Raw genomic sequence first — 27,612 nt, 5'->3', positions numbered from 1 at the left:
CTACCTATTTTTTCAAGTTTGAGAATAGTTAAGAGTGTTGCACCATCAAAACCTCCTCTAATCATTTGCTTCACTATTAGATGGTTCGCCCCTTTAGATGAACCAGCTACTAGATGCCCTTATATCCATATCAGACAAATGATTTGCAATGGGTACTGGTGATGCCTAGTTTCCAGAATGTAATTGATGTATGAATTGGTAGAATCATATTCATTTGAAGAAGATAAATGAGCTTACATTACCCAGTAAAGCTGGTGTTTAATGATCCATCAGGACATAACTTGTAAATAAGTTCTTTGCACAATTCTGTATCGTGTACTCAGCTTTAAAGGTGAAACAGCCCCACCAAACTAATTTCTGCACATCACATTCTAGAACGAGCAAATCATAATGAATGAGATGATATACACTATACTACAAAAAGAATTGGATCTTTCTGCAATCTTATAGGTTGCAAGGGGTTCACAACCTATATTCAGGTCATAGGGTCAATGCCAGAATTCCTTGGGCCTAAAATCCTTGGAAGGAAAATGAAAGGATCTTGAATAGCCCATCTGGGTTATCAGCATGTACCTGGAAAAAAGATACATACTTCGCATTAGGACAAAGGATCAAGCGATGCAAAATTGTACAATTTATGTAAACAGCAAGTAACATGTACCCTAAGTTCATTGTTGTCTGTCAGAAATCAGAATTATAATTGTCTTCCTAGAAGCTCTGTTTGACACAGTTCATCGCCACACAATGGGAAACCAAAGATGCAGAATATGATAGCATTAGTAACGCAAAGTTGTTTTTCCGGATTCAACCAGGTTAGCTATTCTTTGTATATCGGTTTGGGAGAAGAGGGTAGATAGTCCAACACTAGAAGGAATGATGAGGCCATCAGTTCCCGAGACACAATTCATCGGGTATTTTATGAACTCTAGTCGACCTAGGTACCCCCTCCATTCTATTTTCTTTGGCATTATTTCCTTATTAGTCCATACAAAGCAGAATGACACCTTTCTATATTTGGAGACAGTTTAACTTTTACTCTAAATGACATGCTTTTATAGCTGGAGAAATCTCATGACATGTTCAAGACACAAAAAAGTCTTATCTTTCTTTCCTAAACTCCAAACGTAATCAAACTACAGTTCAAGATTTGAAAGGGAGGAAGAATGATAAATTATCAGCTTCCAACTCTGATGCACATTTTAAAATAAAAACACTCTGCGTCTTGAGAACTAACAAAATATATACATACAGAAGAAAGAAATGTGTAGGAAAGAAGCAACCTACCCAATGACCTGCATCTTCGAGGACATGCATTTCGACTCCACCTCCTTCCTCTACAGCCTGTTCCTCAGCAACATGGATTCTTCTAATATCCTCAAGAGCCCATCTATGCAAACTTCTTTCTGCTTTCAAAAAGTTAACATGCACGCCCCGAGGAACATCCTCCACAATTTTCCTGCAAGAAGATCTTGCAATAAGTATTCCCTCCTTTTTGGGGGGAATGAGCCATGGATTTGATCCACTAGAAACTTGGTGACAAAACACAAAAAAGATATGAAATAGACCATTGATATACTCACCTACAATTAAAGTATTTAACCAGCTTCAATTTAGTCCTCGCAAAAGCCACACATTCATTATCATATGAATAAAATAAGTTATTACAGTGCACATTTATTCTTAGCATGTCGATACGTAATACTTTTTAAGGCTCCAATAATACCAGATATTCCACTTCCCTTTTAGTTTTTTTTTTCTATAGCTGTGCTAGCATTGAGCTGAGCGACCAGTCCCCCAGTACATTGCCCCTAGAAGAAAAACTCCTGATCGTCTTGCTATTCTTATATTAATGTTGAAATTTAATCTAGTCATAATATATCCTGCAACTTATCAAGATTTCCATGTTTTTTTCTAAAATCTTTTGATTTAATTTATAGCAACAAGATAAAGAGGGTGTGCATGCTTGTAATTTGTTGAACCACAATTAGTACATGTCCAGGCTACGCCAGTATTGGACAACTGGTACACGCTTGTAACAGTTGAGGAATGAACAAGAAGCCAAAAGAATGATCATACAAAAATCTGCAATTTAAAACAGACATGAGCAACCTACCACAGATTTGTTTCTTCATATGATTGATACATTTCAGCAATACCTTTGAGATCAAACACCCATGACAAAGGTGAAGGAGATGAACCAGCAGTGTTGGTTTGACGAAGGTTAGTTACCACCCACTGCAAAATTTACAAAGGTAACTGTCAGACATCAGTTGGGAAAAAAATGAGAACTGGGCCAACTCATGTCTCATGTGCAAGCAAATCAACAGTTAGAAATATGGTAATGAACAATGTTTGATGGAATGATGGCCTTTATAGATGAACTTTTAGTCAGACATACTGCATGATATACTCCTTTACTAAATCTATTTTACAAACAATTACATGCTACTTGTGCAATTTTGAACGCGGCCACGGACAAAAGTTTGATATTTAAGTGGAGACAGGATAGAGGGTCAGGCATCCACTAAGTTTTGGACTGTGCACTAGTGTTAATTGCATTTCCCTCGACTGAATTCCCCTATTCTATTCAAACCTTTTCTTGCACCAAAGAAATAGTGTTAAATGCATGCGTGATGAGGTCATCCACTTTGAGCAGTGAAGACAGGCATATCTAGTGTAGACGCAGTAAGTTTGGTGAAATCCGCTATGCCTTGCTCTGGCCTTATATGTTAAGTGAAAGGAATAGAGACTATGGGTCATTTGGTTCGTAGACAAGTTATGTTGGGATTAGTGATGATGTGATCAATTATCTTGGTACTATTTCTTATTGACTGTTTAGTTTGTTATATTAAAAATAACATACATTGCATACTTTATAAGAAAAATTGTTTGTTTACAAAAATACCCACCACGTTATACAGAAAAAGGGTTGTAGGGACCTCAGGAGTATTTTGTCATTTTCATTGTTTTATCGAGGGATAACTATTCCCGGTACTATTATTCCGCCCACCGGCTAACTTATCTCAGTATAATTACTAATTATAGTATAACTTATCTTAGGATTAGTAACCAAACAAGGGATAAGGCAGTATTAATTTTTTATTCTTTTACTATCTATGCTTGTTCAGCATACAAAACGACCCCTATGTGTATTATTAAAAAAAGAATCAAACTAGCTGCATTAGAGGAATAATAGGAGCACAAGAATTCTGAACCCGTGCGCTCTAACTTCTGAATCCAGCTTCAGCAATGACGGTTTAAATTTTGAATGGTGTAGAGTGAAACATCGTCTCCTATTCTAACCAACAAAATTCAAGAACATCATTTCCAATAAATCATATGGAAAAACAAGACTCCCAATGTTTTTCTATAAGCTCTCTTTAGAAAGGAAAGGTGGAAGAGATTGATTGCTACTATAAAGGACTTATATTGGTTAGAGTTGACTAAGGGGCTTAAGATATTGTAAAATTAGAAGTTTCTCCCCAAAGTTGGCAATTGTTTCCGGTGGGCATATCACATGTATCTTTCCAGGACCCAGGTAGACATGTCAGAGGCATTCGAGATAGGGTATTCTCCTGCCTTTCATACTAAGGCTATAGGTCCATTACAAGATGCTAAGAGAGACTGGGGAGTGTCACTATTGTGGTACGGTTCTTTTCCGTTTTTGTTTTGGACAACTTATCCTTGGTAGGCCTACTAAATCATCATTCTCTTTTTCTTTCACAGTAGTAGTCAAGAGATATATACTGGCTCACTCTCCATGCACTGTGAAGAGTGGAAAAAATTACAACAACTTAAAGAAGTACATTGATAATGTTTCTAACGAACTTCAGAGATCTCATTCCTCAGTTACTCAATATCAAGCTCAGTGCCTCACTAGATGCAGAAAAATGTCTTCGTTTATACAGCAATTTAAGTTTTGCAAAGTTGAAGTTTAAGTGTTTAACCTTTCAGAATTCCTAGAAAGAAAAATATGTGAGGCCAGGGGATACCTGTGCTACATCCCTGGAAAAACCTTCTTGTATCAGAGCATCCACAATATCTCGTTTTGAAGAGACCTTCCTTGAAAAATATTATTCATAAAAAGAATTGACGTCAATACAGATTATGTGAATATATCAGTAAAAAAACAAAGACAGAACGAGAGAGAGATGAGAAGGAGAACCAACAGTTGAGTGAGTGAATTGTATAGCCTAGGCTAATAAAGTTTCAACACAACACTGTAAGCTATTTCAAGTTATAAACCAAGAGTAGTGTCAAACAATATCAACATGCAAGAACAGAAGAATTAGTCAAAAGCAAGGTAAAATATGAAGGAGAAAGGCTTGTTCTCCATTGCTCCGACACATTCAGCTTCTACTTCCAAACTAATGGACACGCTTTTGCCACCAAAAACTACTTTGTCATTGTAAGCATATTACATTAAATATCAATCATACCTTAAACCTAAAGTAGTTCTTGCGAATTCTTTTTGGACAGGTGAAACATTTATTATCAAAGAGGGAGATAGCTATTGTTTACAATAACTAAGCAAATCTCAACTCTATATGTAGGAGCAGCCATCCACAATTTTGATCAAATATTTATACAAGCGAGGTACAAAAAAAAACATGACACACTTAACAAGAAATTTCTATCTTCAGAATGCAATCCTATTTTGCTCTTTTAAACTATACACATCAGAGAATGAACACACTAATAGGCCCACTGTACCTCCCATCCCAATTTCTTCTCAAAAATCCTAAAATGAACACGTATCTATATTGACACACTAAAGATATCATGGAGAGTTAACAAGTAGAGAGAATAAAGTTTGTTAAGGTTCATGTAAAGCAACATACATGGAGACATTTTCATACAAAGTGAAATCACCAGAAGGACTTACCTCTTTTGGTAATTTACTCAGAAATGATATCAATTCAGCTGGATGATCATCTCCATCTGCACCAGCTCGAACCTCTCCTGGAGTGGCATCTAGAACCCAGACCTATGACCCAATTAGTTTGAATTACTTCTAAGAATTTGGAGTGGAAAGAAAAAGAAAAAAAAACACATGATGGAAAAATAGATTGCAAGACAAAAGAAAGTGCAATAGAAAAGAAAATTATCATCCCTGAAAGCCAATTACCAAAATCATCATATGTAAACGAGAAAACTGGAAGGCAAATGGTATATAGCCTTAACTGAGCTTTTAACATTACTTTTAAGTTTTCACAAGTTTAAGCTATATTGAAACAGTATTTGATATTATCTCAAGTATGCTTGTAGAATTTTATTACGGGATACTTATGCGTAAAGATCAATTACCGATATCACCCATTCAAAATGAGAGAATTGTGAAGCAAATGGTATATACTGCCTTAACTGAGTTCTTAACATTGCTTTAACCACTCACAAGTTCCAATCTATATCCAAAACTGTGTTTGATATTACTGCAAGCATGCTTTTACAGTCTTCATACAGAATACTTACTCTAACAGGCCGTGCAAGGGGCTTTGGAACCTGCTCAACCATGCTCAATGCAACTGCATAGTAATAAGGAAGATCAATGTCTAAACAACAAAATATCAATTGAATTCACCAAGTAGCTTTTCACTGTAATAAGCTAAAAGTTACCTTTTCCTCCAAAGCTGTGACCAACTACAACTCGGGGAGTCAGTCTGAGCTGGCCAAGCTAGACAGAAGAAATAAAGATTGAGCCCAAGCAATGTGTTACCGTAATAGTGTTAACATCTCAGGCAAGAAGTGAAGAGGCAAAATGGGGAACCATTTGACCCAACACAAAATCAGAAAAACAAGAGAATCATAAGAGACAACAATGTAAGTCACTGACAATGTAACACAAACACAGAGGGAAGGACCACATGTGTCGAGTACATAGAGTGGACATCTTGGACAGGTCTGCGGGACCCATATTTGATTCAAATTAAACTAGCCTTGTCACGTCAAAAAAATAATCCTGCATAAAATGCAGCATCTTAGAGCAAATTAACAAATAGGCCATAAGATAGTTGGCCAGGACACTTATCAGAGACGTATATGGGTTGTGCGGAGGGAGAGGGATAGGAGAGCTTTCGAAGGGGTTGGGGTGATTTTGTACATGTGAAGAGTAGCTTCTTGTCTCTAGTTTCTTTTGTTGCACAAATAGGTTCTTGTTTGTTTAGTTGAGTGGGTGACTTCGTAGAGAATCATATTTTAGAGTAGGTTTCTCTACATCTTGTATGCAGGGATTTCCCAATATTGATAAAATTATTTACCTTATCAAAAAGAGATGGTGACACCTAGCTGATGTGGAAAAATCACATGATGCACATATCTTGGCCTCTCACCTAGGTTGCACAGGTCAACTGCCTTGACCAATCAAGCCAAGGGGAGAACAGAGATTACTAACACTCAGAAATCTTGTGATTCAGTCCAAACAAAGCATGTAGTGAAAATTCATGGGAATCAGAACATCATTCGATGATCAACAAAGATTCATTCAGTCAACACTAAGGTTGACACTTCATTACCCATTGTTGTGACGACGAAAAGCCATGCAAGTCATTGTAAAACCACCAGTAGATGTGATGCCTTTAGATGGATGAAGAAAGCTTCACTTTCATGGGTTTGAAGATGAAGCTAGTCCCCTCTTTGAAAATTTGAAAGCAGTTGGGAATGTAATGGGAGAACCCAATAATAATGAATGTTGTCTACTTGACTAAGTAGAGAACTGATCCCACAAAAAAAGGGATGAAATAGGAAATGGATATCTAACTGAAAGAATTAGAATTGCAAGTCAACTATGAGGGCAAAAAAGTTCAACAATAACGGAAGGAACAACATCAATCATGGGGGCTTCTAGGATGACATGACCATAGCTAATGTTTCCACATGAAACATGTAAACATCCACAAGTGTGCATGCAAGACCCATATCTACTTGCAGAAAGATAATATGTTTATCAATATTCAAAGAAAAATATACATTTGAGAATAATGCAACTGGTCATGCTCTTCTAAACTTCAACGAAACAAATAGAAGCACAGTCAAGGACTGACTGATAATGTCTGTCAAAATTTTCCATGCCTGCCCCACAAAAAGCTTAGTGATACGGATGCCATATAAAATGGCACTCAAGAAAATACAGTACTTGCATAAGGCAACAGGTCATGGTCAAGAAACTATACCAGCTTTAGGACATCAAGAGCAGCTGACGCGACTGTATGTGTGCCTCTCTTCTTGAGGGATGCTGAATCACCATGGCACCGCAAGTCCACCAGGAGAAACTGCAGAAAAGTAAATCTACTGTAAGACTGTCCGCAACAATATCAGTATCACCCAAATATCATATCAAAACAAGTCAATCATAAAATATCAACAATCAGTTGAAGAAGAACGTGATTTTTGAGGACAACAACTGGCGAAAGGCATCAAAAGCAAATGAATTCAAGATGACATCCCCACAAAGAGGAGAAAATATTGGTTCAAGAATATGAGACCGCAATTAATAGTATCTTCCAAGAGTTAATGAAAAATATTCAGGAAAACTCAAACAAGCTCAAATAGAACAGTTCAATACATCACAATCTGTTTCTAGTTGCCTCTCTCAGGAGGGTAATAAAGCACATCAGAACCCCAAAAAATTGGGAGCTTCATATGTTTTTGTTTTATTTTCTAAAGCTTCACTATATGTTTTAATATTACCTTTTTGATCAAATAAATCGATAAAAATAGAGCACTGTTTTCAGGTAAGGACTTGACGCGTAGCCACATATGATACAGCACCCCTACAACAAAAGTTGCCCCAACATCATTGCGCTCCAAACTTATTGTTCCCAAAAGAGTTTCTATAGGATGTTAATTAATGACTTCAATGAAGTTTGAAATTGAATTTGTTCCTATATTTGTCTTCCAACAACCAAAAAGAAATTGTTTTAGGACGTATCATTTTAGTGATAAAATGTAAGCAGCTCAATACAGTATACAGGAAAGAATTGAAGAACAGACAAGAGGATGTCACTTATCCAAAAGTTCAACAAAAACACTCAGGTGTTGTTTTTATATAATCTATGATTATGTTTTTTTCTAATGACAGTGGTGTACGGGCCAGCGTGCACTCACCTCAACTATTCACTAGGTACTTGCTATCTCTACTAGCGCAGATACGGGTAACCCTGACAACCATGGTTTAGACTGATGGAAACAAACCACCAAGTGTTTTTTGCCTTCATTGGGATTTGAACCTGAGACCTCCTTCCCTTTCAGTGACCACTAATTGAGCAGCCTGGGAATTGCCTAATCTATGGTTATGTGAAAAGAATCTTCTTGGGCTTTTCAATGTCTCCAAGCTTTACGAATATAAGAATAGACTATCTCTCAAGGGTAGTAATGCCAGATCAAATCTTCCTTTCTCTTCATTCTTCACAGATAAAATATAGAAGAAAAGGGGGTTGAATTGGCCAACAGTAAACAACATGCAACAAAACACACTCCCTGTCCAATTGAGACAAGGTAAACATAATGTAGAACTCTTTAAGATATTGCGTATATAAGAAGGGATAAGAAGTAGTGCTTATCTCTACTACCTGCCATTTCGGAAATTCTTGGGCCAATCTCCTAGCAAAGCTTCCTGAAAATTTGAGATTGTCATGAAAAAAGGTTGACGAGAAGAAACTTGAAGAACGAAAAAATTGGTTGAGCAGATTGGAGGAATAAGAAAAATAAAAATAATAGAAATCAAAAGAAAACTATCTAAAGCAATAGTAAGTCGGCAATTAACTAGTAATTCTCTATGGAAATAAGAACCTCTATGCCACAAGATGTAAAATTTCCCTTGCACTCCAGCAATAGAGACACTTTTAAATCAGTCTTTTCGTTAAGCAAATAGTTTTACATTTTATTGTAATATGAACTTCCTCAAGGCTCAAACTACAGGTTCTTTATCAGGATTCTGAAGTACATTGCAGAAGAACTTGCAACACAGTTAGATATCAAAACAAAAAGGGGGAAACAGAATTTGAGTAAACCCATTGTACTTGAAGATAAAAGGAGAATTCACAGAGAGCAATAAGCATGATGCATCATGAAACTTGGTTCATGGTCGGGTGAAAAGAAAAAAAATATGGAATCTCCTTTCCAGTATCTCTGTCACAACACTCCCTTAACTTTTCTGCTAAACGAAAGCAAGTTTTTCCTATCCAAGAAAGAGTTTCTGAAGTATAGCTAAGATGGTCCTAATCAGCAATCACCAATAAAACTGAAACAAATTGAACTCAACCAGCATCAGCTGCTACTAGGTGTAACAATTGTGCAATTTAGAGCATCAAGATAGAAAACTAAGGACATAGAACATTACTCAGTGCAGATGGAAATCTAAGGACATAGAACATTACTCTGTGCAGATGGAAATATGGAATGGGTTATTAATTTCATAAAGAGGTAAGCAATGGGTAAGGAAAGAATTATTCCGTGCCATTTGGAAAATTGAGGGAATTAGATGGTACATGAATTAGTTTTCAAGTTTCTACAACTCCTCTCTGTTTTGGAAATGATAACAATTTCATTTAGACATTCTGGTGTTGGAACTGTTCTCGTTTCAAGCAAAATTCCAACTGCTAGTTACATAAGAAGACTTGACCGAGCACTGCATGTGCAATGTTAATATATGCTCAGAGATACAAGGATAAGAAATTTGAAAAACAAGGCACTTTAAAAGAATCATGAGAATTCAGTGAATACACAAGACATTTGTGTGTTGTGCCGAAATGTTACAAATCTTTAAATGAGTCATTACCCCAGTTTTTCCTGCTGCCAAGAATACCATGCAAGAGAACAGCAGTCGGTGGTTCAGGCAACGATCCCTCCATAATATAACTCCATTTTACCTATACATCCAAGTTCCAATTATCAAAGGCATATACGTGTTAAACAGCAGAAAAAACGTTTAATGGGCTAGAGAAATTACCAATTCTACTAGTTTATTTAGCATATCAATGAATAAGTGAAGTAAATAGATTGTGGACTGAAAAATGATTGAATGTACAGAACTTATGAAAATGGAAAAAAGCTAGAGTTTTGAACAACTTTATCTGTTGGAATAATGAATCTTAGTTCCTTAAGACTACAAAAACATTTTTTGAAGTCATAAATTTGATAATTATGATGATATCCAGCAAAAAGGGGATGTCTCCCCAAAGTTATATCAAGAAAGAAGAGGAGGATGATTAAAAATTGAATGAGAGGTCCATTGTCATGTCTCAGGGGAATATATGTTATTCATTGAACTATTTGGTATGTTTATTTATAAATTTATCTTCTTAACTCTGATATTATCATCTACATTACCCATTGGATAATGGGATCCTATCTACTTAAACACCATACTTAGTTCACTGGACAGGATTCAATTTTATGCTATTACCTATCACACATCCCTTCTTGTACAACCTTTGCCTTAGAACCAAGGCCCTTGGGGCTTCTTTTATTTCAAGTTTATACTTGAAAATTGCTTGACAGGGATGAATTAACAACTTTAGGAATAATAAACAATAATGACAATGGCAGCATAATAAGAGCTACAATGACAACAACAATGAAAACAACACAACCAAAATGATAAAAGTAACCCATTTTCCTGTGTACCCATCACCAAAAACTTTAAAATTTGAAATATGCATATTGATGCGAACTTCGCTAAGAGGAGAAGACAATTGTAAAAAAAATCCATACAGGTGATACCAGTTGAGATAAAACCCTAGTTGTTGCCTTTGTTGTTGCTGACACACCAAATTAGTCCACTCTTTGTACAAGTATCTTAGAATTATTCTGACATGGGAGTCCGCGTAGAGATGAGAGTTTTTTTAATTATTCTTATGACAAGGGAAACCCGCAGCCGCTACCTTTGGGTGCACACAGGGTAAAAACCCCGCTCCTATGCAATAACTCGCATATTAGAGATAAGAATGGATCTAGGAAACCTCTTAACTAGCCCTAGGAGACAATCTATAACTAACATCATGGAATAAGATGTGCCCGAATATTACAGATGGAAAAAAAAAGAGCCTTATTGTCCCATATGAGGGTCAGTGCTGTGAGACAGACAAATATTTACCAATACTTTGGAATGAAAATCCAAATGTCCTAGAATAGTAAGGGACGTATAAAGATGACTCACAAAGTCGACCTCAATTAGATTGTAATTAAGGTTATTGATTGATTGAAATATGTATATAGTGGTTGGCTTTCATTAGATTAAAATCATACAACTAAAATCATATACCACATAGTTGCTTCTCAGATGAACTCAAACAGTTATATTGTGACACGAAACAATACCCATTTAAGGTGTCCTTTCACTAACAAAGCAGTAACCAAAAAGTGTATGACACGCAATAGCTAAGTGTCTAATTTTATATATATGTTCCACCAACCAGAGGTAGCAGCACTCGAGCAAGAGTTTTTCATGAAAAGATATGCTTCTTTTTCTGACCGGAGATCTGATTCACTGTATAGTCCGTATTGGACAAGAAAAAGAAAAGGAAAAACAAAACAAAAATCTAAAAAGAAAAATAGGTCTAGGACTAGACTGCACTCCGTATCCACTAGATTAAAGCAATACTTTTCAGATTTTTCTACTATAATTTGACGTGGCCCAGAACAGTCAGAATATCACCATCTATACACTTCATACCAACTCAAATACTTAGGTTACTGTTCAGCTGTAAAATACTTTCCGAACAGATATATCCCACATGCATACTTCAAAATAAATACAAATGTGAAAAAAAATAAAGAGGAGGGAAAGGAAAAAGAAAAAGCATAGCAAACATAAATTAGTTACATTTCAACTCAAAAAAGAGACTTACTTTTGCTCCTTGAACGAGCTCATATGCCTGCATAGAAAAATAATCTCATCAGTAGTAGATTGATTCAGTTGCACATCAAACAACTTTGGTAGTCACACTCTTCAATTGCTACATTTATAGCGAATAACAATTACTACTTTAATACTACGTAATTTGAGAAAAAAACAGATATACCTCCCTTTTTTATTGAAAGTGAAAACAGATATATATTTTCCTTAACTTTTACTTTTAAACTTTTTGATAATTTACCTTCCTCTAGATTTTAGATATCCATTGAACTAACGTAAATAACTTTTGTATAGAAGTATTAAAACTTAAAACAGTGTAATCATTTTTGTTTCATCTGAAAACTTTTACTTTTAAACTTTTTGATAATTTACCTTCCTCTAGATTTTAGATATCCATTGAACTAACGTAAATAACTTTTGTATAGAAGTATTAAAACTTAAAACAGTGTAATCATTTTTGTTTCATCTGAAAAACAAGAGTGTAGATTGAAAGTAAAAAATAATATCATTTCTTAACTGTTTGCTTGGAACAGAGAAAGGGAAGAGAAAATACGATAGAAAAATTTAGAGAAAAAGCCGTCACTTCCTTTCTATTGTTAGGAAGAAACAGAGAACACAGCTTCGTGCCACCAATTTGGAAAAGATCTTTCCGTACTCCATGATCCTCAAATCTTTCTCTACCAACCAAACAAGAGAAGAGAAAATTCACTCTCGTTTCCTTCCTATCTCTTCCTTTCTTCAGTTCCCAAGATAAACTTTCTCTAATATTCAAGTACCTTCTGAAGGTTCTTTTATCATGTCAACTAACTTTTTCAAAAGTTGTATTCAAATAGAAAAAAGTTTGATGATGTTTACTAAATTTAGCACCATTATGGAATCAAATTTTTGTGTACAATCCTTCTAGAGATAGGAAGAAGTGCTGATGTAAGTGTCACAAATTAATGAACCAACAATTTTACCAAAAGTATAAGAGAAGTCAACTCCAAATTTTCCAAAATAAGTACTTGATAATAAGAGATATAGCACAGATCCACTACCAGCACTTCAGATGGCACAACAACCTTCCCGCTGGAAAGTTTGTCATCTAACATTGTCATTCTTATATTTGAACCTTTAAACGTCCTTTTTGAACATACGAGAGACACCTGAGCAGAGCAAAGTGAACCACAACAGCCCTTTAGAATATGCAAAGCCATTCATTATTTTAAATCGGATCACTTATAAAATTTAATTTACCGCGTAAAATTCTAAATTATTACTCCCTCCATTTCAAATAATTGGTGTTTTTAGCTTGGGCACGCCCCTTAAGAAAACTACTCGTTACTAGAAAGTAAGATGTATTTTTACTTATTTTGAAACAAATGAAAAGGTAAAAACACCACTTAGTTTGAAATGGAGGGAGTGACAAAAAAAACTAAAAACAAGATGAGAAAATTATCACTAGAGCATAGAAACCATCGAACTTAATGACCTCAGTCATTAATATGGAAGTAAAAGAAATTTCCATTTAAAGCTTTTATGCTATGAAGAAGAAGAGCACCACTAGAGTGGGTAGCTGCTTTTCACTCACGCAGATGATCGAGAAATATGAGCAAGAAACCAGAGTCACCGAATTCACACATGTGCTCGAGAAATAGAATAAACATGTCATTATTTGACAGTCTGAGACTATTCCAGTCACTTCTAAAAACATCATACAAAACTACAGAATAGCACAAATAGTAAAATAACTCTGAAATGGACCAGCAGCTTAATCAAGAAACGTGCCGCCAAATTCTAAGGTATCACACTAAAACCAGGAGAAGTCCATGGTATTCACATAGCATTTGCATTCCTATGGAAAAACATAAACAGACAGCCTACATATAATCAAACTACTATGAATGATCTTCCACAGGCCCCAATAGAGCAGACATATATAGACTTCAACTAGTTTAGAATTGCAACATTGTTCATTAATAATGCTACAAAAGGAAAGAAAGACACCAACTAGCTTATATAGACCTCAACTAGTTTAGATTTGGGACACAGTTCATTAATAAAAGCTAAAACACGTAAGCAAGATACCAAAAAAGCATAAAAATTGGACCTTTTTTAATGTTAACATCGTTTATAACGAAGGAGTAATGGTTTCATTAATATACCGGTTACCCATTAGTCCAAACTTGGTGAAAACCAGGAAAACAAATTACTTACCTTGTGGAATGGCGTAGAAATCTTGGTCGCCAGAAACTTGTTAGTAATCAAACCAACCCCAGGTGAGTCTTTTGTTAATGCAGCTCCATTTTGGAAACGCCGGCACGCCGTGAAATTCGAAATAGCCGACATTTCTTGGAGAAGAGATCGGTGAAGAAAACCACCCAAAATTCCTCCTCCAATCAACTTGTACAGGTAAAAAGAAATATGAAAAAGACAAACTTGATAAATAGATAATGCGACGGAGAGACCGAGGAGAAGGTGGAGAGCTCCCTTTTCCCTGTCGAACACGCAGACTTTTTCCCCCTCCTAATTCTGCTACTACTGTTTGTAAAGGGGATTTTTTCTGTTATTTCTCGGCCAAGAGATCTGTGGTGGCTTTGTTGTGTTTCGTTTAAGGCCGAGACCAAATTAAACACTTCATTTTATTTTACTACTAAAGCGTCCACAGTACAGCCCAAAGGAACTGCAGGTCGTTTGGTTATAAAAAACTATTTTACATTTGAATTATTTTGAAATAGATAGTGAATAAATAACTCCGTTAAATACACAATATAAAAAGAAAACTCTTATGAGAGGTTAGGAATACTAAAATAAAAGGAATACATTGAAATGAACAATTTAAAAGATATGATATTATGTAACTTCAACCTAGAATTTTTTATTTTAATATTATAAGCCTGAATTTGCTTTAACATATTTTGTATTTCCTTTGTTTGGCATTGGTTATCGTGGTTTTTATTTTTAGAATTAAACAATAAAAATTTAAGATGTATTTTTCATCATATTTATATGCAAAAAATTATAATTTATAATACTTTTCATATCGTTTTAGAATATTTAATTTTTTTATTTAAAATATCAAATTAATGTAATCTAATTTAATTTTGAAAAATAATCAAATTGACTTTCGAAAAATGAAATATGACAAACAATATCAAATAGAGACAATATAAGATACTTTTAAATAGTGATCCTCCAAACACCTATTTATACACTTTCCCATAATAGGGTGTTTTCCACTTCTCCTTGGGTTTTAATAGGAATGTTTAGAAGTAAAATAATAGAGAAATTAGAGTTATAAGGCGTAAGACTGGACAACGGAACGGGACGTATCGGTATCGTTCCGGTTCGTTCCGGTTCGTCCCGTTTCGGTTGCCTACGTGACGGGCCGGGATATTCTAAACCGGTACACGGAACGGGACGGAACCGTAGTTTCGTACCGGTGTACCGCTACCGGTTCATTCCGGTTCCGGTCCGGTCCGTTCCGGTTTCGGTCCGGTTTATTTAATATACATTAATTTTTTTATATTTTATATAATTTATATTTATATTTTTTATAAATTATATTTTAAAATTTAAATTTTTTTCAAAAATCTCGCCCCTGCCCGCCCCTGCAGACTGCAGTCTGCATAAAGCAGCACTGCAGCTGCAGTGCAGGCCCCCCCCCCCCCCCCGCCCCCTACCCTTTTCCCAAGAACAGCTTTAAATTTTAAACGGAAAAATTAAAACGGCTAGTTTTTTTTGTTGTATAAATTAGAGTTGTGTGTAAAAAAATTTTATTTACAAGTTTACAACTTACAAATATAATCTGAGTATTTGAGAGAATATATATTTCCAAATTACATTCATATTTATAAGTATAACTTATATCATTTGGTCATTTGGTGTATTTCGGAGGAGGAATCTTCTTCAAATTTCAAGTTTCGACATCAATATTTTAATTTTCATTATAATCGTTTGTTCTTATACAAACGTTTGGTAACTTCGTTCCACTCTCTAATCTTATATTTATTTTTTGTATTTATTATTTAACTTGTAAGTTGTTCTTGTTAAGTTTCGTATTTTATAATTTATAATTTTATATCATGGAGTGTTCTAAAAAAAGTGGAAGTAAAAAAGGTCTAGTAGAATCAGTAAAAAAATTAGTTAAAAAAACTAACAAAGGTGTTAGTTCGTCTAAATCTAAAATTCCTCTTGTTAGAATAAATACAGATGAATTTACGCATGTGAATGAAACTAGTTTTTCCCGTCCCGGTCCTATAAATATTAATTCAGATAGTCCGACTCCCCATGAACTCTATGAAAGATATTATGGTATTAATCAAGAAAATGAAGAAGTGGAAACGGATGAACAATTAAATTTAGATGAAGAAGTAGATTTAGATGATACACCGACTAGCCCCGCCGCCGACCTCAATACAGTCAATAGTATAGGTATTGAAGCTCCACCTCCGGTTGGAACTACTCGTCCCCTTATTATTCCAACTAGAGGTAAGACCAAGGTACAACGTTCTTTAAAATCACATGTGTGGAAATTTTGTTATTTGAATGAAGAAAAAACTTTTAGTATATGTAATCTTTGTAAACAACATTTTAAATATACATCTGGTGGGACGGGAGGTTCAACGGGGGGATTAAAAAAACATTTGATTAACAAGCATAGTAAAGAGTGGTTTGCATATATGTCTTCTCTTGAAGTTGGTGGAAATTGTAATGTTGAAGAATCGGTTAGAGGATCAAATATGGTTCAAAGTGAGTTAAATACTTCGAACCCAAGTGGTCCTCTTACACATCGAACCTATAACAAGGATCGTGATCGTGAAAACTTTGCTAAAATGGTTGTTGTTTGTGGTTTACCTTTTAGTTTTGGAGAACATCCGGGTTTTATTGCTTATATTCGTGAAACATATAATCCTAGTTTTCAAGGTTTATCAAGAAGCATGGTAAAAAGAGATATTTTCGAATTTCAAGAAAAACATTGTCAATATTTACGTGCCTATTTTGAACTAATGGATTGTAGAGTTGCTATTACTACTGATATGGGTCGTAGTCCTAATGGTTTTGATTATTTAACTGTTACTGCGCATTGGATCGATTATAATTGGAATTTACAAAAAAGAATTATTGGTTATAAAATTTGTCAAAAGAAAAAAACCGGAATTTATATTGCTACTACTGTGTTTGGAAATTTTAGATTTTTTTGGTCTTTGTGATAAAGTCGTTAGTATTACTTTAGATAATGCCTCTGCTAATTTAAATGCTATTAATTTGCTAGAACCTAGACTTTGTCCTATTAGTAAATATGCTTTTCATGTTAGATGTGCCGCGCATATATTAAATTTGGTTGTTAGTGACGGTGTGAAATTATTTGAAAATAGTTGTGATAAAATTGATAATGCTTGTTTTTACATTTTTCATATGAATAGTAGTAGTAGAATTAATCAATTTAAAGAACTTTGTAATGCATTTAAACTTCCGTTTAGAAAAGTTCTGAAGCATGTAAAAACTAGATGGAATTCCTTTTATGATATGCTTGAAGTTGCTTATGCATATAGGCAACCTATTACTACGCTATTTAATAATCATAATGCTTATCCTGAATTTAAAATTAATGATAGTGATTGGGATGAAGTAAATGAACTTAGAATATTTTTGAAATCATTTTATGATGCTACTAAATTTTTTTTTGGAATATATTATCCTACTATTTCTGAAATTTTAATACACATATGTGAGATTTCATCTATTTTTTCTGAATATAAAACAAATACTTTATTCACCTCTGCTATTGAAGTTATGATTACAAAATTTTAAAAATATTTTTTTCCTATTCCTCAAATTTATTTAACTGCACTTCTTTTCAACCCCGAATATAAAGAATATGGTACAAAAGCTTTAGTTGAATGCATTTATCAGAATTTAGATATTCAACCTGAAGAAGAACCTGATTTGGTAACATGTCAAAATAGTATAAAATACTTTGCAAAAGAAATGTATGATAAATATTCATTCTTAAATAATGTTGAAAATCCTCAAACGTCTACAAATCAAGTAGGTGCTCATGGACGAGTGAAACATAAACTTGGTCTTGACTCTTCTAATAAATGTGAATTTGTTAAATATCTTGAACAGGGTACAGATGATATTACAAACGATAATGGTATACCGGAACTATTGAATTGGTGGAGAAATCGTGGAGCTCAATATCCAAAACTTAGTAGGATGGTGAAGGATGTGCTTGCAATTCAAGGATCATCAGTAGCTTCGGAGGCAGCTTTCAGCGCGGCAAGATTTCAAATTGGAGACCACAGATATTCGTTAGCAGAAGACAGCCTGGAGATATCAGTGTTATTTAGAGACTGGATAAATGCTGAGCGTAGAAATCAAGGACTTCCAAAGTTAGATAGTCAATTTGAACTTTTCATAGATTCAGCTATTGGATGTGGTAGTGATGATGGCATTGAAATTCAAGATCGTCAACGAGCTTTACCAAGACCAGAAGTTGATCACAATCAATCCCTAGCTGAGTTAGAAAGAGGATTTACGGGACTATACAACTATTAGTATTACATTCGAGTCTCGAGACATAGTTGAAACAGAACCCTTCCTAGAAGGTGGCTGCGTAAGCTATGTACTCTACTAATAGTTGTAAATTGAAATTGTAATTTGTTACAAATTTAAATAAATTAAATTGATATTTTTTAATTTTTGTAATTTAATTTACTTTTTTAAAATTACAAATTTTATTTATTTAATATTTACAAGATACAAGTTATAAATATAACTTATAAAATAAATATTAATAAATATAAGTAATAACTTATAAAGTATAAACTTCAAAAGATTTAAATTTTGAAAACTTTATTAGATTACTTGCAAACTTAACAATAATAAAAAAAAATTAATAAAATATCTTTAAAATAAACTTAAGTTAAAAATTATAGTATAAATTTAAAAACTATTAATTTATACTTAAAAAATAAAAAAAATTATATTTTCGTAATTTAAAAAATATCGTCCCGTTAATCCCGTCCCGTTCCATCCCGGTCCGTTCCGGTTCATTCCGGTTCCGTCCCGGTATATAGTGGAACGGGACGGAACCGATGAACCATCCCGGTAATTTCGGTCCGGTTCATCCCGGTACCGGTCAAAATTCCGGTCAACGGATTCCGGTCCGGTCTGGTACCGGTTCATTCCGGTCCGGTGACCCGATTCCGGTCCGGTGACCAGAAAGGCGTGAAAGATTATTATCTTGCAATAGTTATTGTACGTATATTCTTTAAAGGACAATAAACCATCTAGAGTTATTACATGTAGTTCTATCAAAGATACAATAAAGCCTAAAATATATATACAATTAAATTTGTTACTTCTAAGTATGCTTTGTATTTAGTAGAATCGAAAAAAATGACTTTTCAAGAAAGAATCATCCGAACAAATAAACAATTTGTTCAAAAAAAATTATGAAAAATAAATTTAATTATAGATCAAAATCGATCCCATCTAAACACAAATCATTTATGCATAAGTAAAATAAACTAGGCCTTAAAAAGACCTAAAAAATGTCTTCACCCATCAAGGTGGAAACTCTACCTTTATATTACAGCTATCTAATAGGAATTCAATTTATCACTCATGGATTAACTTGATCCCATAACATATTATCTCAAACCATTTGATACTCACTTGTGATGGTGTAGTTAAACATGTTTGATTTATAAAATAATAAAAGAAGTAATTTAAAGTTAAATAATTTTATAATAACTAGATTAAAAGTAGTTTAAGTTTTGTCGTGCATCAATTTTATAGCCGAACTTAAAGTTTGAAACCTACTAAATTTGAATAAAAACATAAGAATTTCATAATTTAGACTACATTATAACCTAATTTTTGCAATCAAAGATTTCAATTTGAACTATATATCATTCAAATTTTGATCTTTCATAGTAGCTAGGCTCTAATATATATCAATTCTTGATCCAAATAAATTTTAATATTTAACTCAATATCTTAAAGGGATCCCTAACTTAAATCAGGGTGCAAACAAAAACACTTTAAAAATCAACTATCTTATGTAGGTTCATTATAGTCAAAATAATAATCATTTTGTAAATCTCTAATTAAAATAACTAATTTGTTCACATCATTTAGTTTAACATTAATTAGAAACATGATAGTTATTCAAAAACACCTAAAAGGCTAATATTTGTCACAAACTTGTAAACATGTCGAGGAGCTCATTTAGAAATAGACTATATAATACATTATAGTATTTTTTGTCCTTCCCTCAATTTTGAACTATATAAATAATAATCTACTAAGATGTAAAGGAGCATCAATTTCAAAAATTATATTTGAATAATTAGAGATAAATAAAAAGGGGTTATTTGTGCAAACCATCCTAGTAGAATTGCTAGTTAAATCTGATCATCATCAATGGGCCTATGGGCCAAAAAGGCTATTCCGGAGGGTAACGACACTCCTTTTTATAACGTGTCACTCAAAACCCTAGAGACGCCGAACACCACAGAGGTAGAAGAACAGCAGACGCAATGGGTACGTTCGTCTATCAAATCTCTCTCTGTATTGTACTCTTTGCTGTGTTCATTCATGTCGAAAATTTAGTTGAAAATGAACAATCTATAGGTTTTGTGTAAGGTCTTTTTGTGATTAGGAACAGGTTCCTACTTCTAATCATCTCTTTAGGTTAGATAATCGGACATTTTGTTGTAATGCTTCTGTTAAATTATTAAATTTTCATTAGAATTTGTTGCACTGAACAAACGTAGATCTAGTAATTGAATCAGATATACACACAATGTCTGCTATAATCTGGCTATGGTGGGAGGACTAGCTTTGGACGTGGTTGTTTATGTATAGGGTGATTGATAACTCTTCGTAAGAAAATGATATCTTATTCTAATAGGCTATGCGTGGTGTTTCAATTATAGAGTTCGATTTTACGGAATATGCTGCATTTTCCGCTACATAGTTGCCCTCTGATTAAGATTAAATGGTAATTTTATCCCAAATGCACGCATGAGATGAAAATGTGGCTATTTTATCCTAAAAGCTGGATAGGGTAAAGTAAAAATGAGTCTTGAAGTGGTATTTATGGATATTGGTGTTGCTAGAATAGTGGCTTGTTTTTGACGTTTGGTGGAAATGCAGGTGCTTACACTTATGTGTCGGAGCTATGGAGGAAGAAGCAGTCGGATGTTATGAGGTTCTTGCAAAGGGTGAGGTGCTGGGAGTACCGTCAACTCCCTTCTATCGTCCGTGTCACCAGGCCTACACGTCCTGACAAGGCACGCCGCTTGGGATACAAGGCCAAGCAGGTATATTTCTGTTGTATCTAGTAATATACTCCATATCTACTTAATGATAGGATTACAGACATTTTATCTTTTTTTCCAAGATTTGTTCAGTAAATGAGTTGTGAGTTTGGATATCTAGTGGAAATTAAGTTTGATTCATGCTCTTTAGTTTTTTATATTTTGTGTACATTAGTTGCCTATTCGGTTGTGTCTTCTGATATTTGTCTCACTGTTGGGTCTGATACTATTTCTGGGTTATGTTGGTGACATACGTCTGTGATTGCTGAGCTTCTTGTGAAGGCTGTATGAATTTTTGTTCATTGTTGGTTTATTTCTGTACAGTTTTGAGATACAAAGGATAGAAATGCATATGCATACTCCTCTGTTTCTTGTTCCCTTTTGAGGAACAGTATTAATGAAGAAATATTTTCTTTATCATGTTAAATGTAAAATGCTGCCTTTTCCCATAGTATGGACTACATCAGGATTTTTATTAAGATCATTATTTTTGCAGGGTTATGTGGTCTATCGTGTTCGTGTGAAACGTGGTGGAAGGAAGAGGCCTGTTTCAAAGGGTATTGTGTATGGTAAGCCCACCAACCAGGGAGTCACACAATTGAAGTTCCAGCGCAGCAAGCGATCTGTTGCTGAGGAGCGTGCTGGAAGGAAGTTGGGTGGTCTTAGAGTCCTGAACTCCTACTGGATTAATGAGGTATCTGTTTTAACCTTTTTACCTATTTCTCGTACATTGTAGTGCATTTTTTTTATGTGCTCACATGCTAGAGTGCAAAGTTAACTGCATTTGTAATTGAGACAAAGAAACGTGTTTTTTTTTATTTTTATAATGAACAAATTCAACCACCTTGCAAGCGCTATATTATGATTTATCTTATTAGCTCCACAAATGTAGAAGTCTGTGCTTCAAAAATATACTCCTAATAATATGGCTTGCAGGTTGGTTGAATTACTTTTCTGAGTATGCGAACACCACTTCACAAATGGTTCTGTTTTGCTGACTGAAATTTGCGATTTTTTCATGTCGCGGACTTTGTTTACACATGCTTAATGATGATAATACGTTAACCTTAACCTTATCCAATGCAGGATTCTACCTACAAGTACTTTGAGGTAATATTGGTTGACCAGGCTCATGCTGCTATCCGCAATGATCCAAGGATCAACTGGATCTGCAACCCAGTGCATAAGCACAGAGAATTGCGTGGTCTTACTTCAGCTGGTAAGAAATACAGAGGACTCCGAGGAAGAGGACATCTCCACCACAAGGCTCGCCCCTCAAGAAGGGCAACCTGGAAAAGGAACCAGACTCTGTCTCTCCGTCGTTACCGTTGATCTGCTTGACCTTTTTGAGAGGAGTGTCGCTTGCTTAATTTTTTGCATTATCTGGTTTTAGCCCTTTTATCTTGAAACATTCAGCTGTTTACAATTTTGAACAACTAGTTTTGTATTTGAAGTATCCATGTTCTTGCTGAACGAGTCTCTTGAACTTAAAACAATAGTTTCTAGTAAAATTTTGTGTTGAAAGTATACATTTCCTTGCAGTGATCGAGTTTCTTGAATCTCAAACAAATAAAATTCTAGTAGATTGTGTTGAAGTATCCCTTTTCATGCAGAGATGGGGTTGCGTTCGAACTCAAGCAATAGATGTTGGATGTTACATGAAACTTGGAACCAAGGTTCAATACATTGATATGAGGTGTCCGGTAACGTAACAAATTTAAAAAGGTCAAATAACTATGTTAAAGTGAACAAAACCATCCTAAGTTTAATAATTTTCACCCCTCTTAATAATTTGCTACATATACTTGTTAAATAAATGAAGAATCAAAATGTGTTATGAAATTAACATTTTTATCTCATATAATATGTGAACAAATTTTATTTTTAAAGAATAGTTAGGGATGTGAATGACTTCTACTCGTTGAATATATACAAACAAGTTGGAGTATAATATTTTGCCCCGTGAATATAATATTTTGACTTGTACACGATAAATGGAAGTCTGAATATATTATTATGACCGGTGAATATAATATTTTAACTTGTACACGATAAATGAAAGTCTGAATATATTATTATGACCACTGAATATAATAGATAAAGGGAAGACTTAGCCGTCTTGGTTTGGTTTGGATCATATTCTATGGAATTAATTAGAATGTATTATTTTGGATTAATTGGAATATATTATGACTTACTTGTAAATAAAATATTTTGACCTGTACAAGAGAGAGTATGATGGGAAATTAATATATACACCTCTTCAGTTGTATGCAATATATCATATACAAAAGAAAAAGAAAGTAAAACTCTCCTCATGGCTCAGCCTTACAGAACTGCTTATCATTTCCAACCTCCCAAGAATTGGATAAATGGTACATTCTTAACACACTCATTCTTCTTCAGAAATATGATTAATTTTGTGTAATCTAGTCGAAGTTAATTCTTTTTAATTGATTTATGTTCCGATGAATCGTGTGATTGACTTGTAATGCTGATGAACTGGGAATACATGGCATGTCGTTGAATTTACAGATCCTAATGGTAAGTTTTCCAGTCTAATCATCAATGTTCTGTTTAGAGAACTTACAATTTTATTACATTGATCTACCTTTTAAATAGCAATATAATGTCAAGTAATAGTAGTAGCAAATTGTTTTGCCAATTTTACCCTCCGTGTTTGTTTGAAAAAAAATACCTTCTTCACGAACACTTGTCATTATATTTGCAGGACCAATGATCTACAAGGGAATTTACCATTTATTTTACCAGTACAATCCTGAAAGTGCAGAATGGGGAAACATAGCATGGGGCCATTCTACTTCAACTGATCTTGTCAACTGGACTATTCATCCTCCCGCTCTTTTGCCTTCAGACGCATATGATATCAACGGTTGTTGGTCAGGTTGTTACGATTTTTGTGAAAATATTTTGTTTATTATTTCAGGAGATAGATCGATATCATTATATCAAGTATAAATAAAAAATTCATTTCTTCACAGGTTCTGCGACGATCCTCCAAGATGGCACACCAGCTATACTCTATACCGGAGGCAATTCACAAAAAGTTCAACTTCAAAATCTAGCTGTGCCTAAAGATCCATCCGACCCTTACCTTGTCGAATGGGTTAAATCTCCTGATAATCCAATCATGATACCGAATGAAGATGAGAAAGAATCGTTTAGAGACCCAACCACCGCGTGGTTAGGGCCTGATGGGATTTGGAGAGTTGTTATAGGAAATGAAAGAGAAAACAGAGGAACTGCTGTTTTATATAAGAGTGAAGATTTTATTCGTTGGACTGAAGCAGAGCGGCCTCTGCATTCGTCCAGTGAAACTACAATGTGGGAATGCCCTGATTTTTTCCCTGTCTTAGTTGACGGGGAAAATGGACTTGACATTTCAGAGATTTTTTCAGGGATAAAACACGTGCTTAAAAATAGCGTGGCTCGTTCATTTGTTGATTATTATACTGTTGGAGCGTATGACCATCACAACGATGTGTATACACCAGATGAGGGATCGGTAGACAATGAATCAGGATTACGATTGGATTATGGAAGGTATTACGCTTCCAAATCTTTTTTTGATAGTGAGAAGAAGAGGAGAATCTTCATTGCTTGGGTTAATGAGTCTACAAGTAAGGAAATCGATTTAATTAAAGGATGGTCTGGTCTTCAGGTAATAATTCGTTTAGGTGACCATTTATTTTTATCCCAAAGACAAATTTAATTTTGAACTTCTCATTTTTCCGTCAAAACTAAAGTTCAATATCCTTGTACTATTACAGTCGTTTCCTAGGAAAATTTGGCTGGATAAAGGTGGAAAGCAATTGGTTCAATGGCCTGTTGAAGAAATCGAAATGCTGAGGACAAACAAAGTTGATTTACAAAATATAACACTCGAAGCTGGTTTAAAACGTGAGATTTGTGGTGTCACTGCTGCACAGGTATAATTCTTCCTATGCAAAAGCTTGTCAATTTCTTTTGTTGATATTATTCGTCCAAATTCAAAACAACTTGCTAATTTGACACTCATAATACGACAGGCTGATGTAGAAATCTCCTTCTCAATTCCAATTGCGGTGCTTGAGCAGGCAGAGGTGCTGGAATCAAATTGGACGAATCCACAAGAGATAGCTAACCAAAGTGGTTCATTAGCCAACACTGGTGTTGGACCTTTTGGGTTGCTAGTTTTGGCCTCAAATAAAATTGAAGAATATACAGCAATATTCTTTAGAATTTTCAAAAAGAATGACAAGTTTGTTGTGTTAATGGGCTGTGACCAAAAAAGGTACAAAAATCACCCTGGATTTGGTTTTACATTGATAACCAATAAATTTTTGTTTTCTACTTGTAGATTTATAGATTGAGAGTAAATTTTTTGAAATGCAGGTCATCTGTGGGCCTTGAATATGATAAAACCAATTATGGAGCCTTTTTGGACATTGATCCTCTTACAGAAAAATTATCACTAAGAACTTTGGTAAGTTTCACTATCGAATTAATTATACATATCAGCGAGAGAGAAATAAAGTGAGAGCTCCTGGGGAGGAGTCTAATAAAAAGGATCTATTTTTTCAGATTGATCATTCGATTGTAGAAAGCTTTGGCGGAGGTGGAAAAGCTTGCATCACAACAAGAGCTTATCCAACTTTGGCCATCAATGATAATGCCCATATTTTTGTTTTCAACAATGGATCCCAACATGTTGACATCTCCACTTTGAGTGCTTGGAGCCTAAACCAGGCTCACATCAATTGAATCATTAATTCAAAATGTAATTTTTAAAATTTTCAACCACCAAAACATTTGGAGAAGTCTTTGCCATTTTGTTCATTTTAAAGTTTGTTTGAATCGTTTACTGCTCTTGCATTTATGTAACTACAACTACATACTTGCCCTTTTTTACTTGTCATTCTTACGCAATAATCTACTTTACAGACGTGTGTACGCAACATTTTAAATGTTGTAATTTTAAATTTATCATGTAAAATATTGAAGACATTCTTTTTGAAACATTTTTTTTTTAAAAAAAGAAAAGTAAAATACTTAAATTGAGACGAAGAAGTTGTGAGATATTTTTGTTTTTTGTGAGACAGAGGTGAAAATAACAAGAAGTTGTGAGAGAATAAAAGAGTAAGTTGGATTAATTGATAAAATGAATGCAACATTGATACGAGACAGAGGTGAAAATAACAAAAAATAATTCAAACACACAGCAATCAATTACTAACAGAGAGCTTGAATCTTGCACTCAATATTAATCTATGCTAACAATAAATCTTAAAGAAATGGCAACATGTTTGAATCAAGAATCCTAGTAGCAAGAACATAATTCTATATGCTTAAACGAGGGACTCAAACAGTGATTAAAGCACTCAAACCAAGTAAGACTGATAAGCCTATGCGATGAAGATCCACAAACGAATAAACCAAAAAATATAGCAGATTCAAGAGATACTTAGACAACAGTGAACTAAGACTGAAAATACAAGTCATTAACGCAACATTTTATGATACAGAGGTGAAATAACAAGAATAACTCAAACACATAGCAATCATATGCACTCAAAATTAATCTATACAAAATAGATCAAAATAAAAATATAATTATTACTTATCCAAATAATCAAAAAACAAATAGATCAATGGCGCGTAAGAAATATTCAATTTTGCTTTCTATTTTATAAAAGTAATTGATTATAATGTCTTGTTACATTAATTATCTTGAAGCATATTATATTTTGGGTCAATCTAAGCCGCCTTTATTGATTTTTAAAATTTATAATAACAGTAAAAATTGATAATAATCGAATTTTAGATTTAATATTTTTATATATTTAATGAATTTATTAATACGAATTTATTGTTTAAGCAATTTAAAGAATTTATCTGAAATGAAGTGTTCTAGCTTCGCCTCTTTGGTGACATTCGAACTCCAAAAATTCTTAGCTACTTCTAAACAAGTTTAATTGATTGTTTTTCTATATCTAGTTAATTTGAATCATGTTACATAAGGTTTATCAACGGAGACTTCTTAATAGAATATTTTTCATATTTAAAATTCAAAATCAAAATTTATGATAGTAAAGGATAAAAAACTTTTAATCATTATACCACAATTGTGGTTAATTAATTGATTGCAATTTAAATAAAAGGTGAATAAAAGACTTTTAATGATAAATTTGAGATGCACCAAGTTTAGTGGACTTCACATGAAGACTGATCTATTCGTATTTAGATTAAATTAATGTAGTAATTATTTTTTGAAATATATCATGTTTGTTTGGTAAAAAAATATCACATTGTATTATAAGTGTATTAAAATGATAAAATGTATTATTCATCATTAAAATTTGTATTATATGTGAATAATAAATTATTCTTTGTAAACTTTTATTAAATTTTTATTAAAAGTGATTAAGTGAAAAAAAAATATTT

General features: G+C 33.9%; 3 protein-coding genes across 8 annotated transcripts; 2 read left to right on the top strand and 1 right to left on the bottom strand.

Moving 5' to 3' along the window:
* Positions 1-213: 213 nt before the first annotated feature.
* Positions 214-14,536, bottom strand: LOC101266233 (uncharacterized). Of its 5 annotated transcripts, none has more exons than XR_742095.4 (13): positions 14,051-14,536; positions 12,892-12,999; positions 11,847-11,873; positions 9,776-9,866; positions 8,568-8,611; positions 7,170-7,268; positions 5,617-5,674; positions 5,473-5,525; positions 4,886-4,987; positions 3,993-4,062; positions 2,114-2,235; positions 1,285-1,456; positions 214-573 (listed from the first exon to the last, which is right to left on the bottom strand). XR_742095.4 is itself a non-coding variant. In XM_004241828.5 (13 exons), exons 1-13 carry the CDS (start codon positions 14,180-14,182, stop codon positions 511-513), a joined length of 1,137 nt encoding a protein of 378 aa, XP_004241876.1. In that variant the 5' UTR covers positions 14,183-14,536; the 3' UTR covers positions 214-510. The 5 variants fall into 5 exon arrangements, 2 of the variants coding, with proteins under 2 accessions (XP_004241876.1, XP_069155397.1); XR_011221777.1 differs by having other exon boundaries at positions 1,581-2,235; positions 3,993-4,058; XR_011221778.1 differs by having other exon boundaries at positions 12,859-12,999; positions 14,051-14,452.
* Positions 14,537-20,236: 5,700 nt separating this feature from the next.
* Positions 20,237-22,697, top strand: LOC101252296 (large ribosomal subunit protein eL15). Its single transcript, XM_004241869.5, has 4 exons — positions 20,237-20,389; positions 21,005-21,171; positions 21,665-21,862; positions 22,255-22,697. Exons 1-4 carry the CDS (start codon positions 20,386-20,388, stop codon positions 22,498-22,500), a joined length of 615 nt encoding a protein of 204 aa, XP_004241917.1. The 5' UTR covers positions 20,237-20,385; the 3' UTR covers positions 22,501-22,697.
* Positions 22,698-23,420: 723 nt separating this feature from the next.
* On the top strand, positions 23,421-26,187 carry LOC101268695 (beta-fructofuranosidase, insoluble isoenzyme CWINV3-like). 2 transcript variants are annotated; one of them, XM_069299293.1, is made up of 7 exons: positions 23,421-23,543; positions 23,900-24,073; positions 24,171-24,850; positions 24,960-25,118; positions 25,218-25,462; positions 25,564-25,654; positions 25,753-26,187. In XM_069299293.1, the coding sequence occupies exons 1-7, from the start codon at positions 23,486-23,488 to the stop codon at positions 25,930-25,932; spliced, it is 1,587 nt and encodes a 528-aa protein (XP_069155394.1). In that variant the 5' UTR covers positions 23,421-23,485; the 3' UTR covers positions 25,933-26,187. The 2 variants fall into 2 exon arrangements, with proteins under 2 accessions (XP_069155394.1, XP_069155395.1); XM_069299294.1 differs by having other exon boundaries at positions 23,449-23,712.
* The last annotated feature ends 1,425 nt before the right edge of the window (positions 26,188-27,612 follow it).

The sequence above is a fragment of the Solanum lycopersicum genome, chromosome 6, assembly GCF_036512215.1.
Source record: "Solanum lycopersicum chromosome 6, SLM_r2.1".
NCBI classification, from domain to species: domain Eukaryota; kingdom Viridiplantae; phylum Streptophyta; class Magnoliopsida; order Solanales; family Solanaceae; genus Solanum; species Solanum lycopersicum.
The sequence above is the reverse complement of the archived record's forward strand: the minus strand, read 5'-3'. Positions and strand labels throughout refer to the sequence as shown.